Here is a 21037-nt window from a genome sequence, read left to right as displayed (position 1 = left end):
TAATTTTGACACTCTCTCTCTCTCTCTCTCTCTCTCTCTCTCTCTTTCTCTTTCAGGGTTACTCGGGAACTGTTTTGTGTTTTTTTTCCTGGTGCAGCATAAGCCTCAGGCTTCCTTGCATCATATGGATAATAATAATAATAATAATAATAATAAATTTAAGTGTCAGTTGCACGATCGGTTATTCTTGTATTATAGAAAAGGGGTTCTGAAAGTGTTGCAGGAAGTGACGTTTCTTCAATATTGTGATGAATGTAAGCTTCTTCAAGCTTTACACTAGGTCTTTGGAAATAAAGTCGGATAGTTTGAGTTCTGTTGGCAGCATGCCCATTCTTAAGATTGTTGTTGTCATTATTATTATTATTATTATTATTATTATTATTGTTGCTCTTATGTTATTTCTATCTGATTGGGTGATTTCACTCCGTGACGGGTACTGCTACCAAGTACACAGGGTGGTAGTAATGTCTGGTGTTACTGTTTGTCGAGGAAATCTCTGACTATCCTACAGGTGTTAAGGATTGCGACTTTCTGGAGTTAGTTGTAGGTGTTCTCAGGGAGACCTATTGCAGCTAGGCTGCTATGTAGAGTCTTTTCAACCATACCGGTCGTTGACACGATGATCGGGATGGTTGATACTTCTTGCATATGCCACATCTCGAGTACAAATATTGGGAACACCCGGCCGGCCTCCCTGTGGCGGGTATTGGTAACGTCGGGTATCACTAGGGGCCCGGCGGCTAACAGGCCGGATGAACAATGGGCACAACAAACTACAGAGTACATATCCCACACACTTTTAAATCTCTGGCTTGTCCGATACAGAGAACATACGCGGAGATGGGAGAAATCCCAGGTGCCGTCAGAACCTGAACATACCTAATACCTAATACCTAATAATGTCGTGCATGGAGGATAGCAGGTTAAGCGCCAGTCAGAATCACAATGGGCTCAGGGCATCTCCCTGAAAGGTTCGTTTTCTCATTAGGATTGTCCTGGTTTTGAAATTTTGGACTTTAATGGTGGTACTCAATTTTACCATTGTTTCTCCTAGCAAGTTTGTTATTATCGGATTGACTTAGTAGATGTGTGCAGCGCCTCTATTAGCCAGCAATGTGGCAAGGAGTCGAAGTGCTTACGGTGATCGATGCGGGCTGTGTACATGTTGCGGCTCTTCTTTAGACTTGCTCCATAATCGCAGTATCTATGGATAATTACTCCTTGCATCCTTTCCTCAGCCGCTTGCATCCTTTCTGCTTTTCGGCCATTATGTTCTGGCCCTCCAAGTGATCTGAATTCTTTCTGGTCATTCAGCTGGTCAAAGTCTTATGCATTGTTGTGAGACATGTAATTGGCCTATATTTTGCTGGTTTTCGTGTACCTTCGTCTTTAGGCTTCATATATGTGATTCATTGATTGAGTGAGTTCGGGATTGTTTCTTGGTGCCTTATCATTCGGGTGAACTGCTCTGGCAGGTGCTTGTGTGTTCAAGTGAGCTTCTTGTACCAATAGTTCTGGACGTTATCGTTTCCTGGAGTTCGGAAGTTGTGAGAGCGCTTGACCGTCTTTTTTATTTCTTTCTTCTCGAATCTCCCACTTTCTCATTTCTTGTATGTGTTTGATTTTCGTGCATTGTAGTTCTATCCGGGCGGCTCGGCCGTTGTGTCTTACTTCCCTGCTCCATTTATTTCCCCAGAATTTCTCAATGGTATTCTGCTCGAGTCGTCCGTTCCCTTCTTTCCCATCTTCTCCTAGAAGATGGGAAATAAACAACTGAATCTTCGATGAGGACCTGTTTGGTCCTCATCGAAGATTCGGTTGTTTATTTTCCTCTGGGAGTTCTTTTTGAATCGGCGTAGTCTCTTGCTGAGTGCAAAGAAGTTCTGCTTCAAAGAGTCCAAATAAGCTCATGTGCTCTGAATTTTTTTTTTTTTTTTTTTTTTTGTCTCATGTTTGCTGTGGACGCCCTTTTTCTCTCTTCAGGACGCGCTTTACTTTTCCAATTAATTTCTTACTCCGATTGCCCCGTTGGTACTGGGTCAATTGGCCTATCTTGACTCTTAATTCTTTTATATTCTGCTGAAGTCTTTTTTCCAAAGCTGCCGAATCCTTCTATTTTTGGTTCTTCTGCAGAGGGTCTCCTGATTCTCTTCCATTAATCCTCGTGGCGGCTACCGCAACACAATACACGGACATGACTCTCCACAAGGTTCTATGGAGTTTCACACTGTGAGTTGTCACATCCGTCTGCAGTTTCATTATTTCGAAGGACGCTTGCATGATGTACTTATTCATTTCGATGCTCCAATTCATGCGTTGCCGTTTTTCTCCCTTACTGGGTGGTTATTAGCGCAGTTGCGCCGAAAGCACTTTCATTTGGTGGGACTTGATGGTTTTGCCCTTCTGTTGTGGTAGCCAAATGGGGAACAGCGCCAATTGCTCCACTGTCTTCCTCGGGAGACCGTCTCTGAGTTTTCGAACCGATCCCTCTGCCTAAGGCCTGAACGCGAGTTTCTTTATCATTGTTATTGCTCTTATATTATTTCTCCCTGATTGGGGGTTACACCACGTGACGGGTATTTCTACCAAGTATGCAGGGTGGTTGTTGTTATGTCTGGTGTTACTGTTGGTCGAGGAACTCTGACTATCCTGTAGATGTTCAGGATTGTGACTTTCTGGAGTTCCTTGTAGCTGTTCGCTGGGAGACCTATTGCTGATAGGCTGTTATGCAGGATCTTCGGGATCATACCTGTGGTTGTCACGATGATTGCGATTGTCGTTTCTTGTTGAATATCTTTTTGATTTCCAGTCTTTGGTTTGTGTACTTCCTGATTTTTTCCCTATGAGTTTCTGCACGTTGCTAGTGTTGGATACAGCTATGTCAATCATATAGGTAGTCTTTTCGATTTTGTCCACAAGGATTATGTGCGGGATAGTCCTGTCCGATATTAAGGCGCGGTTCTAGTACTTGTGGGTTGCAGTCTCTAGTACTGCCTGCGTTCGTACTTGTAGTACTGTACACTTTTTTCAATCGACTGGTATTTGCTTGCTAACTTCTGATGTATCAGATGGGGTACCTGGTCGTGTCTATGAGTGTACTCTGTTTGGGTGACACCATGCATCTCGCGTTGATGTGTTGGATCGTTTCTGAGGCGAAGTGGCATTGTCTACATGTGTCATCGAATACTGCGGGCTATGTATTTCCTTGGCTATGTATTTTCTATAGTTCCTCTTTTTGATTACTTGGTTTTGGATGGCGAACATTAATCGGTCAGTCTCGTGGAAGAGCGTCGCGCTCGTGAGCCATGCATCGAAAACAATTTTATCTATGTGATCTTGATGGAGGTCATTGTAGTGTCTGCCTTGGATTGTCCTCTTTGCCCATATTTCTAGCTTCGTTTGTTCCCCCTGGTTGGGGGGCTCTTAGGTTGAGTGGGTCATATCGCTTGTCTATATTCTTTATGGCCTGGTGGATTGGTTCTGTGTGTTTCTGGAAGTAATCCTTCAGGTTAACTATCGCTGTCTTCTGTTGCTCAATGAGGTCTATCAGGCTCCTTCCTCCTTGTTCCCGGGCAATTGTCAGTCTCTCTACAGCATATTTCGTGTGGTGTCCACAGCTCTTGGTCATCATTGTCCTTGACTTTGTCATGATATCCTCCAGCTAGGTGTTAATCCAATCTATGACTCCGAAAGAGTATGTTAGCACTGGGATTGCAGAAGTGTTTATGACTTTAACTGTGTTTATGATGTGGTTACAAAGGACCTGGATGTAAAAAATAATTTTTATATCATATATTTGGATTTCAGGAAAGCTTTTGGCACTGTTGCGCATGGAAGACTATTGTACAAATTGGAGCAGCATGGTATTAAGGGTAAGTTGTTGCAATGGATAAAAGGATGGTTAAGTGGGAGAAGACAGAGGGTGGTAATCAATGGGTGCTGCTCTTCGTGGACTAATGTTATTAGTGGAGTCCCATAGGTTTCGGTGTTGGATCCACTGTTGTTTTGTATATTTATCAATGATATTGGTGAAGGTATATCAGACTTAATGTCGAAGTTTGCGGATGATACAAATGTTGGCAGGGTTGTTAATGACAGTAATGGCAGTGTGCTACTGCAACAGGATCTAGATAATTTGGGCAGATGGGCTAAGAAGTGGCAACTGAATTTTAACCTTGACAAAAGTACTGCATATGGGTAGAAATAACCACAGAGAAACGTACCAACTGTGTGGTACTACACTTAAGGTGGTAGAAAATGAAAAAGACCTGGAAGTAATTGTGCAGTCAGATATGCAGTTTTCTGAGCAATGCAGACAAGCTGCCAGTGCAGGTCATGGGGTTTTGTCAATGATATATAGGAATTTTGCTAGCAGGGAAAAGGAGGTGATTGTCCCTCTGTATAAGACAATGGTCAGGCGACGCCTTGAGTACTGCGTACAGGTCTGGAGGCCTCATTTTAGGAAGGATGTAGATTTGCCTGAGCGTGTACAGAGAAGGGCAACAAGATTGGTGAGGGGAATGAAGGGATCCTATTACCAAAAGAGGCTTAAGTTCTGCAAATTGCTGTAGCTGGAGAGTAGGCACCTGAGCGGTGGTCTGATTGAGGTGTAAGGCCTTGAATGGGTTGAGCACGCTGATTCTGATGGGATCCGTCCACTTCTTCGGATTACGAACCAAAGGGGGTAGAAATTTAAATTAAGAAAGTACAGATGTAGAATAGATGTGCGGAAATTTGCCTTTAGCCAGCGGGTGGTTAATTGCTGTAACAAACTTCCATCTGTCGTTGTGGAAGTTGATAGGTTGAATAAATTTAAGGAGGAACTGGACAGGCATTTGGAGGGAATGGTGTGATTTTTTTTTTTTTTGGCTGATGCTGCATAAGCTCATACACTTGCCTTCTTGCATCACATGTCACTACAACTACTACTACCTCCGTTCAGCTCTGCTTTCAGCAGGCTTCTGAGTGTCTGATGGTATTTTTCGGTCGGGCAGGCCTTAACTTCCTTGCACTGTAACTGACGAGCCTGCATCATCCCGAAATATTTGTAGGCCTCTCCCTCTGCAATGGCTTCTCTCCCTTTACCAGTCTCCAGCTGGTAGTTTCGGTTGATTAAATTTTTCTGGTGCAATCCGTGGATCTTTCATTTGTCTACACCAAATTCCATCCTAAAATCAGTGTTGAATTCTTCGGTGATCTGGAGTAGTTGCTGGAGCTGCCTGCTTATCGGTTCCTCCGTAGAGCTTGATGTCACCTATGTACCCCAGGTCGGTGTGGGTTTACACGTTCTTTCTTCCATCTTTGAGGTTAAATCAGTACCTGATAATGTTGAGCATGGTGTATAGCAAGTTAATTGCTAGACAGAACGACAATGGGCCAAGGCATCTCCCTGAAAGATTCCTCTCCTGATGGGGATTGGCCTGCTTGTTTTCGACCTTAATGGGGGTAGTCCATTTCCCCTTCGTTTCTCCTAGGATGTTTGTCACTATCGGATTGACTTTGTAGATAGTCAGTGTCTCTATTAGCCACTTAGGAGGCACGGAGTCGAAGTCCTTGCGGTAATCCATGTAGGCAGTGTAAATGTTTCGGCGCTTCTTGTAGGCTTGCTCCATAACCGCGGCATCTTTGGTTTTGGTTAATTGCTCCTTGCATCCTTTGCTTTGCGGCTGTCATCCTTTCTGCTGTTTGGCCATTATCTTCTGGATCTGCTAGTGGTATAATTTTTTTATGGTTGTGCAGCTAGTCAGGATCTTGTACATTGTTGTGAGGCAGGTAATTGGCCTGTATTTCACCGGATTTCTTGTATCTTCTTCTTGTTCTTCTTCTTCTTACTATTATTATTAGCCTTAATTTGCAAGGAAGCCTGAGGCTTTTGGTGTACCAGCCAAAATAAAAAATTTCTGAGTTACTGCTGAGAGAGAGAGAGAGAGAGAGAGAGAGAGAGAGAGAGAGAGAGAGAGAGAGAGAGAGAGAGAGAGAGAGAGAGAGAGAGAGAGAGAGAAGGGAATCACCAAGAAAGAGAAGAATGGCGATATCTATGAATATACCTGCCTTATGGGGGGGGGGCGTCCTCTAGCGAAAAGGGTGACTTTGTCGTGTTGCCCAGGAACTAGGTGTCCCATGATTTCTGTCCTGTCAGTGTACTTCTCCACAGTTTATTGTATGTGGCCCCGCTCTTTCTCCAATCAGATGCCTATTTTTCAAACATTCGTTTTAAAAATTCAATTTTTGGTCACATTGGCAACTGTCCTTTCAGTTTGAATGACGCTATCCTTTTTCGGTGGTAATTTCGTTTTCAAGCAGTGAATTGGAAAAGTGAAACTTTTCCTGCGCCGTTCACCCCACATGAGGTGGGAAATTCCTGGGCCCCATTTCTGTCGATTACGAGAAGAAACTTTAAGCCTTTTTTTACACGACGTCGTTGACTTAATCAGTCTCAGGCGGGTGTTTAGCATGATTTATTCTCTTGGAAAACCTGTGTTTTTTTCCAGGTAAGAGAAAAATAAACCACAGAACATACGCAATTTACAGCATGTTTATATACGGGGCAACATGGCCTGGGATTCTGACGATCCTAGAACTCAACAACAACAACAACAACAACAACTTTTCTTATCACATAGGATTTACTCTCGGAAATTAGTTTGAATGAACAATAATTTATACAAAATCGGCAGTAGAGAAAAGCACTGGAACTGTACATATCAAATAACCCTTTTTATGTAGAGATTTATTGATTGAGCTGGAATGAAATTAATTGAGTCGGTATCGGATTAATTTTAAACCGATTAGAAAAACTTTTAGTCGTAGATGTAGTCGCAGATTAACAAAAATCGTCTTGAATTTAATTTGTTTAGGTATTTTAAAAAATCTACCCATATTTGTCAAGAATTAAATAACTTTATTCCTTGCTCGAACTTAAAAATTTATCAATAAGACGGCTATACGGACTTTATTCATCCACCGGCCTTTGTATTGGTAGTGAAATTTTTTGAATTTCGGTACTAAATTTCTGTTTTGTAATTTAAAAAAAACACAAACACGACCCATTTTTTTCTTGGAATTAATAACTTCATTTTTTAGCTCGAACTTGAAAATTTTAACAACCAGACTGCTGTTTGGACTACCCTTATGGGTAGCGAAATTGGTATGTCTTCCCCACACCGCCTGGAAAAGACTCAGGCACCTGTAGCATGCATTGTTTTTTTTTTTTTTCGAAACTTAGGATTTTCGTCCAGTAAACAGAAAATTTTCTCTCAACTAAAATATAAAAAGTTATGGTACCCTTGTCTAAGACTATTATCTCAGCTACTTTTGAACAGATACCTGTGTGCTCAAATCTGGTGAGTTTGAGCTTGACACACCCAGGATCCTGAGCTGGATATCATCATTCTTTTTTTTCTTGGTGATTCCCTTCTACTTCTCTCTCTCTCTCAGGGTATTTCAGATTTTTTTTAAATTTTTTTTTTGGCTGGTGCAGCATAAGCCTCAGGCTTCCTTGCACCATATGGCTGATAACAATAATAATAATAATAATTCGCGTTACTGATGCGATTCGAATTGAGGTATTTTTTATCTGGTATGCAGAGGCGGATTTAACGGCGGGCGCACCGGGCGCGCGCCCTGGGCCCCAACTTCTGAAGGGCCCACGCAAAACCGCAACAAATTAGTTAAACTAATATGTTCAACTATTAGTTCAAAACCTTGTGATTATTATTATGCTATTATTAGCATTAGCATTAGTAGAGGCATATGATGCAAGAAAGCAAGCTTATTCAGCATCAGCCAAAAAAAAAAAAAAAACCCACTCCCATTTCACCCCTCTGTTCGTTCGAAATACCTGTCCAGTTGAGCTTTAAATTTGTTTAGGCTATCAACTTCTACAACAAGTGATGGAAGTCGGTTCCACCAACCAACCACTCGCTGGCCAAAGGCAAATTTCCGCACATCTATCCGACATCCGTCCTTCCTCAATTTGAATTTATGCCCTCTGAGGTGATTATTCTGAGCAAGATGAAGAATCTCATTGGCATTGAGCATGCTCAAACCATTCAAAGCCTTATACACCTCTATCAGATCACCTCGCCGGTGCCTAGTCTCCAGACTCTGTAATTTGCAAAACTTAAGCCTTTCTTCGTAAGAGCAACCCTTTGTTCCATTCACTAATCTTGTTGCCCTTCTCTGTATCCGTTCCAGCAGTTCTACATCCTTCTTGAAATGAGGCCTCCAGACCTGTATACAGTACTCAAGATGTGGCCTAACCATTGCCTTATACAAGGGAATAATCACCTCCTTATCCCTGCTAGAAAAATTCCTGTATATCATTGACAAGACACCATGAGCTACTCTTGCAGCTCGTCTGCACTGCTCAGAGAACTTCATATCTGCCTGCACAATTACCCCCAGGTCCTTTTCATTCTCCACCACTGTCAGTGTAGTACCGCAGAGTTGATACGTTGCTCTGGGGTTACTGTTTCCCATATGTAGTACTTTACATTTGTCAATGTTAAACTTCATTTGCCACCTCTCAGCCCATCTGTTCAACCTTTCCAGAACCTGTTGCAGCAGCAAAACGTCAGTAGTGTCCTTAACGACCCTGCCAACCTTTGTTTCATCTGCAAACTTGGACATTAAACTTGATATCCCATCATCAATATCATTCATAAACACCGAAAACAAAAACGGACCCAACACTGAACCTTGAGGAACTCCACTAATAACATTAGTCCACGTTGAGCAGTGTCCATTGATTACCACTCTCTCTGTCTTCTGCCACTCAACCAACCCCTTATCCATAGCAGCAATTTGCCTCCAATGCCACACTGCTCCAATTTGTGCAGCAGTCTTCCATGTGCAACAGTATCAAAAGCATTTCTAAGATCCAAATATATAATATCAAAGTTATTCCCTGCATCCAGTTCTTTTGTGACTACATCATAGTATCCAATCAAATTGGTCAGGCAAGACCTGCCCTTAACAAAACCATGCTGCGTCTGAGCTATAACTGAATTCTTGTCTAGATGATCCTGCAATGCTTCTTTAACCAGTGCCTCCATTAATTTACCTGGAACAGAAGTTAAACTAACAGGTCTATAATTACTTGTGTCAGCCTTTGATCCTCCTTTGTGAATTGGGGTTACATTTGCACATCTCCAGTCTATGGGTACCTCCCCTGAATCCAAAGAAGCTCTCATAATTATGGCTAGGGGTTTGCATACTTCCTTTGCTGCCTCCTTTAATATAACTGGATAGATCCCATCCACCCCAGGTGCCTTTTTTATGTTTATGCTCAACAATCTCTCCTCCACTTTCCTCTCAGTTATTACAAAAATCATCCAGCTCACTGCCAATGTTTACTTTACCTACATCATTCTCCTTCCTGAATAACTCCTCATGCGTGAATGTAGATGCAAATTAATTATTAATTATATTATTATTAATTATATTATACATATATTATATTTAAATTTTATTGGAATTAAAACATTAATAGTACATAATATTTTTTATTTATTTTAAAAAATGGTTAGCATGTATTTTTATTTTCCCTGTCTCTCTCTTTTTTTTAAGGGACCCAATATTTTCTTCTGCGCCCGGGGCCTCAACCGACCTTAATCCGCTCCTGCTGGTATGCAGAATCAGTGATTATGCCAACTGTGCTACCCACAAGGGCATTAATATTTGCAAATAACTTACCAAACATTTTTACATAAATCATAAAAAAGCAGCGGTATCTTATTAAAAACAAAATTTGATCAGTAATATAACTTAGTGTCTATAAGATCCCGCATAAGAATGAAGGTTTTATATTTAATGAAAGTACCTAATTAGTAACTTACCAAACATTTTTACATAAATCATAAAAAAGCAGCGGTATCTTATTAAAAACAAAATTTGATCAGTAATATAACTTAGTGTCTATAAGATCCCGCATAAGAATGAAGGTTTTATATTTAATGAAAGTACCTAATTAGAATATATAGTAATTCTGATTCTCACTGAGTGTCATTGATAAGATCACAGTTGTGACGTTGGTTTTTGAAGTTATCAGTTGTCCTGATAGAGGGAACATTGTGCCTGCGGGTAATGGAGCTGAGTTGTGTGATAAATATTGCTCTAATTTCAGAAATTAATATATTACTATGACTGCGAATATTTATTTTCAATGTAGTGATGTCAACATTAACAAGGAAAAGTACTCAAGACAGTGTTTCATCAGTTGTTGAAAGTGAAAGGGAACATAGCCCATTGTCTTGTATTGGTGATGGCGATCAGTGTTTATCAATACACAGTTCGGAGGAAAGCAGTGGACGGCAAAGTCACAGGTAAAGCTCTTTGAAGGTTAATTAGTAAGCAGAAAATAGTATCACTTTGCAAAAATACTCCGTGGTACGTTTTTTAATGCTTATTATAGATGACATGCAAATTTAGTATTTTTGTTAAACCACGAATTGATAACGTACCTAGTCAATGAACCTAGTTAAATTTCCGCGTATTCTTTTAGGATATACTTTGGTGGCTAATTTTCTATACCACCGTATGAAAATGCCATTTCAATTTTATAGGTGCTTAGATTAATAATAATAACAAAAATTTACTTTTCTGAATTCATTTCATTGCAAGTAACGTATGTTATTTGACATTAACTAATATCTTTATTCCGAATTAACGCCAGCATATTAAGAAATCGTATTTACATATTAAGAAAGTAAAAACAGTTGGAATATTTATGTTTTGCTTGCAGCAGGAATTCGGCACGAATTGACCCAATTGATAAAGGACATTCACGTGCGTTATATGCATAATCATTCATTACCAGAAAAAAAAAAAAAAAAAATCATTCTGAAAAAGTATCACTCTAAAGACAACACAATAGAATTAAATGAACTGAGTGACAATTCATACTTGAAATTCCTTTTCTATCTATCTTATTATTGATACACACAGCAGGATTAAGGTCAAAAGAGATAGCCAGCTTGACTTTTAAGTGTAAAACATAACTTAAAGAAGCTTCATGCCTTGGGAAGTAATAAGGGATGTAATAATGGGAGATATATATTAAGCCTTAAAAATTTATATATTTCATCCATTCAATATTGGGTTGTATTTGCCATTGAAGGGAATACCACAGATGTGGCCCCCATAGCAGAGTGGTCAGGAGTGGGAGTGCAGTAGTACATGCTCTTTGAGTAGACCGAGGTTCAAGCCCCTGACTGCTAAATACAGTTGATCTACCAACCCGCACCGGACCGGTATGGCAAATTATGGTCCATTTCCCTCAACACGAATTGTTGAGGAGGCTTCCATCCTGCAGTGGATTGATAACGGCTGCAGTTTACCTTTTTACCACAGATGTTGATTGCTATCATCATATGATGAGCATTTACACTAATATTCAAATAAAACTTTTAAACAAAACAACTCGTAAAACTATTAGAGCTAACCAGTATAATATTGTTTGTAGATATCTCATGTACCAGCCTTATTAATATATACGCAATTAATATATAATAGATATTATATATAGACAACATACAATTCAGTCTTGCAATGAACAGCAATAGATTAAGTCCCTATTATTGAAAGCAAAAAAAAATAAAAAGGAATAAATATGATCTCTGCGTGTGCATCACAAATGAATATTGTCATACTGAGATAACTTGTACTGATAACCTCAAAAATTAGAAATCAATATTACTGTGAAAAGATTATTCTCCTTTTTATTAGCCTTTGGAATGACAAAAATGGCCATAACTCTGTAGTGTTTTAATTACAATAACAGGTTTTAATATAATTGCTTATATTGAACATAATCAGATACCTTTTGATATGGTCCCACTGAGAGATTAGCATTTAGCAAGGGCACATGATGCAAAAAAGCAAGCTTATATAGTATCAGCCAAAATAAAAAAAACAAAAAAAAAAAAAAAAAAAACACACACCCCTTCTCATTTCACCCATCCACTTGCTCCAAATATTTGTCTAATTCTGCCTTGAATCTGTTTAAGCTATCAACTTCTACAACAACAGATGGAAGTTTGTTCCAGCAGTCAACCACCCACTGGCTATAGGCAAACTTCTGCACATCTATCCTACAACTGTCTTTCCTCAATTTGAATTTATGCTTTCTCAGACAATTATTCTGAGCAAGAGGAAGATTCCCATCAGCATTCAGCATGCTCAAACCATTCAAGGCTTTATACCCCTCAATCAGATAACCTCACAGGTGCCTAGTCTCCAGACACTGTAATTTGCAAAACTTAAGCCTTTCTTCGTAAGAGCAACCCTTTGTTCATTCACAAATCTTGTTGCCCTTCTCTGTACTTGTTCCAACAGCTCTACATCCTTCTTAAAATGAGGCCTCCAGACCTGTATACAGCACTCAAGGTGTGGCCTGACCATTGTCATATACAAGGGGATAATCACCTTCTTATCCCTGCTAGAAAAGTTCCTGTATATCATTGACAAGACACCATGACACCACTCTTGCAGACCATCTGTCAGAAAACTTCATATCTGCCTGCATAATTACCCTCAGGTCCTTTTCACTCTCTCCCACTGTCAGTGTAGTACCACACAGTTGATACATTACTCTGGGTTACTGCTTCCTATGTGCAGTACATTATATTTGTCAATGTTGAACTTCAGTTTCCATCTCTCAGCCCATCTTCTCAACTTTTCTGGATCCTGTTGCAGCAGCATACTGTCATTAGTGCCATTAACAACCCTGCTGACCTTTGTATCGTCTGCAAACTTGGACATTAAGCCTGATATACCATCATCAATATCATTAATGAATACAGGAAACTTCAATGGACCCAACACTGAACCCTGCAGAACTCCACTAATAACATTAGTCCACGAAGAGCAGTGTCCATTGATTACCACTCTGTCTTCTCCCACTCAACCATCCCTTTATCCATAGCAGCAATTTGCCTCCAATGCCACACTGCTCCAATTTGTGCAGCAGTCTTTGTTGTGCAACAGTATCAAAGGCCTTTCTAAGATCCAAATATATGATATCAAAATTATTCTTTGCATCCAGTTCCTTTGTGACTACATCAAAGTAACCAATCAAACTGGTCAGACAAGACTTCCCCTTAACAAACCCATGCTGTGCCTGAGCTATAACTGAAGTCTTGTCTAGATGATCCTGCAATGCTTCTTTAACCAGTGCCTCCATTAATTTCCCTGGAACAGAAGTTAAACTGACAGGTCTGTAATTACCTGTGTCTCCCTTTGATCCTCCTTTGTGGATTGGGGTCACATTTGCATATTTCCAGTCCATAGGTATGAGTCGAAGGAACCTCTCATAATTATGGCTAAGGGTTTGCTTACTTCCTTGCTGCCTCCTCTAATATAACTGGATAGATCCCATCCACCCTGGGTGCCTTTTTTGTTTATTTTCAACAATTTCTCCTACCCTTTACTCTCAGTTATTACAAGATTATCTAGCTTACTGCCTGAGTTGAATACACCTCTGGCATTTCCCTCCCTGAATAACTCCTCATGTGTGAATGTAGATGCAAAATATTCATTTAGTTTGTTAGCTACCTGGATCATCCACAGTTGAACCATCAATATCAAGTGGACCAATCTGATTCATCCCTTTCCTTCTAGAGTTTACATAGGTAAAGAACTCTGTTGTTTTTCTTTGCAAACTTTGCCAAAGATTTCTAGTAATCTGCCTTTTCCTGCCTGATTTCCTCTGTGACTTGGTTACAGACCAGCTTATATCTATCATAGGTTTCTGTGTCATCTGTTAATTTATATATATCCCATGCATGTTTCTTCTCTGCCATATGCCTCATCAGTTCATCTGACATCCATTTAGGCCTAGATCTTGAACAGTATTTCTTATTTGGTATGAAAAGCCTAGTAGCTTCCAAGATTTATTTCTTTGAATGATTCCCATTTTGAATTTGCTGTTGGTAACATCATCAGTTTGTCCCACCGTATAGAATTTAAATACTGTCTCAGACCACAATAGTCACCTTTATGAAAGCAAAAACCCTTACTTTAACCTTGATGGTTTACCTTTTTGAGTAAATCCCATGGCAGCACACTGTGATCACTGCCACCTAGTGGTTCCTTTATCTGCTGATTCTTAATGCATGAAGAATCACTTCTGATAATCAAATCAAGAGTATTACTCTTGATTTGATTATCAGATTACTCTAGTTGCCTTCTGAACATGCCGCTGTAGAAAACAATCATCCAATAAATCCCCAAAAGCCTTGCTAGTGTGTGAGTGACCAACCCACATATATCAGCCAACCTCTTCGAAATTAAAATCCCCCATTATAAGACATTTACTGGCCCATTCTATTTCTCTGAACAATTTTTCATTATACTCCTAAGATTCATTAGGCCTATAACACACACCTACTCTCATTTTTGAGACTCAATTACAGACTCAATATTGCATTGTCCACCAACATCAGTTGGATGCACTTCCTTAGATTTTGTGTTTCGTAACTGATTCCTTATATACTTTGGACTATAAAGCATGGCAACTAGACAACTTAATTGGGATTAGAAAACCAGACATCTGAGGTGTATAGGGCCCTGAAGGGATCAGGAAAATGAAAATTGAATAAGGGAGTTAAATTTTAGATAGTAGGAGTGACAGAGCCATGAGTTACACAATAGGCTGTTCCATAATTTCCTTTACAAAATTGGAGGTTATTGTATAAATTGATCAAGTTGGGATTATAGGGAGGATCCTGTTGTAGATCAGAAGTGTTCTGAAGGATAGGAGAGAAAGGATAGTTATAAATGGGTATTAGTTTGTCAGAGGTGAATTAGTGTAGCAAGTAAGAGTTCTTCAGAGATTGGTTTCCTCACTCTTGTTTATAATCTTCATTAATAACGTTGACAAGGCTGCTATTAATATTGCTGTTAAAGATTGCCAGTCAGGCAAAGGTTAAGAGTGTGGTTAATGACGAAACCAGCCTATTTTGTTTAAAAATTATTTGGATGGATTACAGATGTCTGAAAAATGTCACCTAAAGTTTAATGCAACTAAATATAAGATTGTTTTCCCTAGGGAAAGAAACCTGTGAATAATTTTATGACTGAGGTTAAAGATGTTTCAGGACTAGAAAGGCTTTTGGATAATGATACAATTAATTATAAAATATATCATGCAGTTTAAACAGATGACCAAGAATTCATATAGTAAAGAACTTATTGGACCTCCTGAATTCTTTTCCATTCTGCAAGTGGGGAAAACGATATTATTCCTCTGTATAAGATGATGGTGAGACTGCACTTGAAATATTGGATTCAGGTCTGGAGGCTGCACCTGAAACAAGTTAGAACTACTAGTGAGGGTTCAAAGGTAGGATCAGCTTGGTAAGGAACATTTATTTATTTATTATAAATAAATAAATATAAATATTATAAATGAATCCTGTATTAAACTATTTATTTATTCATAATAAATATTATAAATAAATAAATAGTTTTATACAAGATTCTCGGTTTAATATTTTAATACAGGATTTTCCAGTTATGCAGTATATCATTTAAATAATGTCCAAAATAGCATAATACATATACACAATTTACATACAGGTTATTAAACAAATATATCTTCAAATATTAACAGTACATAGGAGATACGACTAGTCAATCAAACAGGCTCTTAAGTTATAACTGGAAAAGTTACTGGAAATAGTCAATGAGAAGTCTAGAGTTGAAAAATTGATATTTTCCTGCAGTATGGACATCCTATATTTTATATTGGGAAAAAGCTCCCTAGATCAATTTGAAGAGAATTACAGTATTCCTCTATTTTGTTTGGGAAATTATTGTTCCTATGAGGAATGGCTTATATACTTTGGACTATAAAGCATGGCAACTAGACAACTTAGTTGGGATTAGAAAACCAGACAACTAAGGTGTGTAAGGGCCCATGAAGGGATGAGGAAAATGAAAATCGAAAAAGGAAGGTAAATTTTAACTAGTAGGAGTGAGAGGGCCATGGGTTACAAAAAAAGGCTGTTCCATAATTTCCTTTACAAAATTGGAGGACTGATTCATTTCAGTGATCCAAAGCCATACAAAATAGTTTCTGTGAACATAGGTTCATAATTGCATTCTTCCTGAGATATCACTACTAAAAGGTATATCTAGCAAGGAATTGTTTAAAATATTCTTTATTTCAATATTTATATAGTAGTTTTACTAAAGGTGTTCAAGATTTGAATCTTTCCACCTCACACCTGAACACAATGTATGGTGGATCATTGAGATCTCCAATGCACTACAGATTTTTAAATCATTTGACATGTATTCTGGACACTTGGCGAAATGCTTGCTCTACAAATTACTGTCATTACATAAACAATGGTCTTCAGTGGCCCCACTAGTAAAAGTCCGAAAGGTTAGATTTGGAAACGTTCATGGCATTACCACTTGGCCTCCTCATCCAATCCATAATAGTAATGGCAAATGATGCAAGAAAGCAAGCTTATATATCGTCAACCAAAAAAAAAAACAGTTCACCCATCCCCCAAGAATTTTCTAGTTCTCTCTTGAATTTTTGAATTTATTCAACCCATCCACTTCCACCGAATCAGATGGAAGCCTGTTCCAACAATCAACTTCTTACTAGCTGAAAGCAAACTTCTTGAATTTATTTTTGAACTTTAATTTATGTCCCCTCGTGTGTAGTCTCAGCAAGCGGAAGAATACCATTAACATTCACCTTGTTCAGATCTCCTCACAGGTGCCTAGTGGCGCCTCTGTAACCGGGTGGGCAGGAGCAGCAGTGCATATCACACGCTTCTTGATTAGACCGGGATTCGAGCCTGTGCCACCAAATACGGAGGATGCGGAAAGGTCAGGGAACGATCACCGCATATCCCGGAGCAATATGGCTTTGGTTGCTAATGCTCCTAAAAACCAAATAACAAACAAACAAACAGGTGCCTAGTCTTGAGATGCTGCATATGAAGAACTGAAGCCTTTCTAGGTAAGAGCACCCTTTTGTTCCCTTCACCAGTCTGTTGCCTTTCTCTGCACCAACTACAGTAAATCTACATCCTTCCTAAAGTGAGGCCTTCAGGCCTGTACACTTTACTCAAGATGTGACCTAACCATGGCCTTATACAAAGGGATAATTACCTCTTTATCCCTGCTAGCAAAGTTTCTGTATATTATTGAAAAACCCCATGAGCTGTTCTGGTAGCATGTCTGCACTTCTCGGAAAATTTCACATGTGACTGCATAGTTACCCCCAGATCTTTTTCATTCTCCACTACCCTGAGTGTAGTACCACACAGTTGATAAGTTACTCTGGGGTTACTGCTACCCACGCACAGTACCTTACATTTGTCAATGTTAAATTTCAACTGCTATTTCCCAGTCCATTGACTCAATTTTGATAGATCTTGTTGCAGTAAAGTAAAGTGCAGCCATTATCAACCCACTGCAGGGTGGAAGCCTCCTCAACAATTCATGCTGATTGAAATGGACCATAATCTGCCACGCTGGTCCAGTGCGGGTTGGCAGATCAACCGTATTCAGCAGTCAGAGGCTTGAACCCCGGTCTACTCAAAGAGCGTGTGCTACTGCACTCCCGCTCCTGCCCACTCGGCTACGGAGGCCGTTCAGTTTAGGGTGAACTACTTGTTGCAGTAGTTCACCCTAAATACTGTCGTTAATTAATCACCCTGCGAACCTTGTATTATCTGAAAACTTTGACATTAAGCCTGATATGCCTTCATCAGTATCATTAATAAATATTGAAAACAACAATGGGACCAGCACTGAACCCTGGAGGACTCCACTAATAACATTAATGCCAGAAGAGCAGTGGACATTGATAACCACTCTGTCTTCTACTTAATCATAGCAGTAACTTACACTTAATACCACCTTGCTCCAGTTTAGTCAGTAGTCTTTTATGTGCAATAATATCAAAAGCCTTCCTGAAATCCAAGTATACACTGGTGTTCAAAGAAAGTGCATCACCCCTTAAAATTGTGATTGTCATCTGAATAACCTAAGTATATCGCAATATTTCTTACAGATTGCATCAAATAAGATTGACATGTATAGGTGATGACGTAATATTGCGTCAGCTGTTACTTTCAGGAGGGAGGTGCCATAATGCACCTCCCAAGGTTTTTGCAGTACTTTGATCCAAGCCCGAGGCGGGATTCGAACCCGCGACCTTTGGGTTGCTAGGCAGGCACTTTACCCACCTGGCTAGCCCGGTCGGGTGTGTGTGTGTGTGTGTGTGTGTGTGTGTGTGTGTGTGTGTGTGTGTGTGTGTGTGTGTGTGTGTGTGTGTGTGTGTGTGTGTGTGTGTGGTAGTAGTAGTAGTAGTAGTAGTGGCATGTGATGCAAGAAAGAAAGTGTATGAGCTTATGCAGCATCAGCAAATAAAAAAAAAAAAATCACACCATTCCCTCCAAATGCCTGTCCAGTTCCTCCTTAAGTTTATTTAACCTATCAACTTCCAGAACGACAGATGGAAGTTTGTTCCAGCAATTAACCACCCACTGGCTAAAGACAAATTTCCGCACATCTATTATACATCTGTCTTTTCTTAATTTGAATTTATGCCCCCTTAGGTTCGTAATCTGAACAATTGTAAGGATCCTATAAGAATTCAGCGTGCTAAACCCATTCAAGGCCTTATACACCTCAATCAGATCACCGCGCAGGTGCCTAGTCTCCTGCCACTGCAATTTGCAGAACTTAAGCCTCTCTTGGTAAGAGGATCCCTTGATTCCCCCTCACCAATCTTGTTGCCCTTCTCTGTACACACTCAAGCAAATCTACATCCTTCCTAAAATGATGCCTCCAGACCTGTATGCAGTACAGTAATACCCCGAAGTTACGCGATAGGTGGGTCCGATGAAAGTCGCTTAAGTCGAATTCGCGTAAGTCGGGGAACAACTTTGCATATAAATACATATAAATTTTGTTTAATTGGGACCAAGGACTAACAAAAACACTAGTTTAGAAGAAAAATATTAATAAAATTGCGGTTCTTTATACATATTAATACGAAATATGTATTAAAAAAATAAATGACTTACGTAAAAAAGTTATTTTGATGTCGATGGCTTCATAAAATCTAACAAATTCGTCTGACGACACAGCGCCTTCTTTTTTTCACGCAGAATTTCTTCGTAGCCAGCTAATAATTTTTTTATTCCTTGCTTTGTAGCTATATATAATGCGTTCTTCGTTGGAATCTGTTTTCTAAAATTTTTAAGCCCTTTACAATTGAGCCCTTTTCAATTTTCAACCTGTCAAGTTTGCAATTGTCATGTGCTTTTCGCCGTTGCTTCATTTAGGCCTGTAGCACGTGCAATATCACATGGTCTTTCATTTCGCTCAAAGCGTTTCACAATTTCATATTTTTTCTCTATCGACAGAGGTGGACTGGCCATAAGCCTTACCGGGGAAACCCCGGTGGGCCGGTGTGATTTTGGCCATAAACCATAGTATGAGGCCACTATAAATTTTCCCGGGTAAGAATTTTTGACCCAGTCCGCCTCTGTTTATCGATAATTGCTTTTCTTTTTCTCTCTGAATCTGCAGTGTCTTCACCAGTACGCTTCCTTTTCACACCTTTTTAAGTATTTTACTCATTTTTAGGGAATAAAGCACAATTACAAAACGACGAGGCACGCTTGATACGCATAAACAAAGCTGCGCGCATGTAGCAACTGAATGAACAACACCATAAAGGCAGAGATACACTATTAACAACTCACATTTCTAGGGGTTACTACCACAAAACAATAAAAATCCAGTTGCGTTTCTCCTAGTGAAATCTGTTATAAACTGGTATTAAACTCGATCTAATTGCATACCGATAGCTGGAATTGTGTTGGTTTTTACGTTATTATGGTGAAATGTGTTTCCCCTTCACTGATATAAAAAACATAAATACATTTTCTGAATCTTCTCTTCATTCCTATCGTGTTGTGTTTGGTTGGGGTGATTCTGCGTTCGACTGCCATTTCTTGTAAACACAAAGGCGAATCATGCATAAGCCAATTCGGTTCGTGTTATATTATAAGATATCGTTACCATATTTATAAATAGTTTATGATCGAATTCGTGTAGTGTAAACACGTGTTATATGAGGGCTGACTGTATACGGCTCGACTGACGCAATCCATTTCTCTCGTGAAAACGATGTAATTTCCGACAAAAGTTGAGCACGAATTCGAACGCACACATATAAATACGACAGTTGGAATACAAATTCTTGTATATGTGTGCAGCTCATGCGCAGCAAAGTTGAATGCTGTTCATCTTTCGCTCTCATTCTCCGCCGTCGCACCGTATATCGATAATATATGAAAAACGACCTTGAAGATAGTGGGCGGCAGTGTTGCCAAATGAAAAAATCAAGAACCGCGTAACTCCGAGTTCGCATAAGTCGGGGTATTACTGTTCTCAAGGCGTGGCCTGACCATTGCCTTATACAGAGGGACAATCATCTCCTTTTCCCTGCTAGCAAAATTCCTGTATATATGTGTGTGTGTTTGTGTGTGCGTGCGTGCTTGTTTATATATGTGTGTGTATACACAGGTGATTCCCGCTTAACGCTGATAATTCAGTTCCAGAAAAACTGAGCATTAAGCGAGCGCCGTATTCCCGTAATGTAACATGTGTATTTGTGAGTCGTAGTCAATGCCATAGGATATTTTTTAATCAGTAATAAAAGGTAGCGAAAAGACATGCAAATGTCGGTCAAAATATTTAATATTAAAAATTTGTACATATAAAATATTCTCCATTACATACGTATATAATTATGTGGTAAGTAACTACATTATGTATCAAAAACTTAAAATCATGAATTTATTAATCCAATGGCCCTGGGCTGTCGAGTTTTTGTAACTTTGGCCGTATTCCTAGTAAACTAAAAGTGATTTTACTTTAAAATCCCTGCAGCGTTACCACCTAACAATAAAGTCAACCGATCCTTCTCTGCTTTTGAAGCCTGGCATGTGTTTTTTTTTTTTTTTTTTTTTCTTCTTTCGATATGAAACTTCTT

At 39.3% G+C, this 21037-nt stretch overlaps 1 protein-coding gene across 1 annotated transcript in view; it reads left to right on the top strand.

The window, feature by feature from the left end:
- Window positions 1–10072: 10072 nt before the first annotated feature.
- Window positions 10073–21037, top strand: part of LOC150080194 (protein Aster-B-like) — a gene marked incomplete in the record, with an annotated part of 482184 nt that continues 471219 nt past the window's right edge. Inside the window, 1 exon segment of the mRNA XM_090380640.1 lies at window positions 10073–10325. Coding sequence (XP_090236766.1) covers window positions 10174–10325 — 152 coding nt within the window.

This window comes from Mastigoproctus giganteus, chromosome 9, assembly GCF_048544385.1.
Source record: "Mastigoproctus giganteus isolate SK-2022 chromosome 9, ASM4854438v1, whole genome shotgun sequence".
Classification (NCBI taxonomy): Eukaryota; Metazoa; Arthropoda; class Arachnida; order Uropygi; family Thelyphonidae; genus Mastigoproctus; species Mastigoproctus giganteus.
Note: the sequence above shows the minus strand (reverse complement) of the source record. Positions and strands in the feature narration are given on the sequence as shown.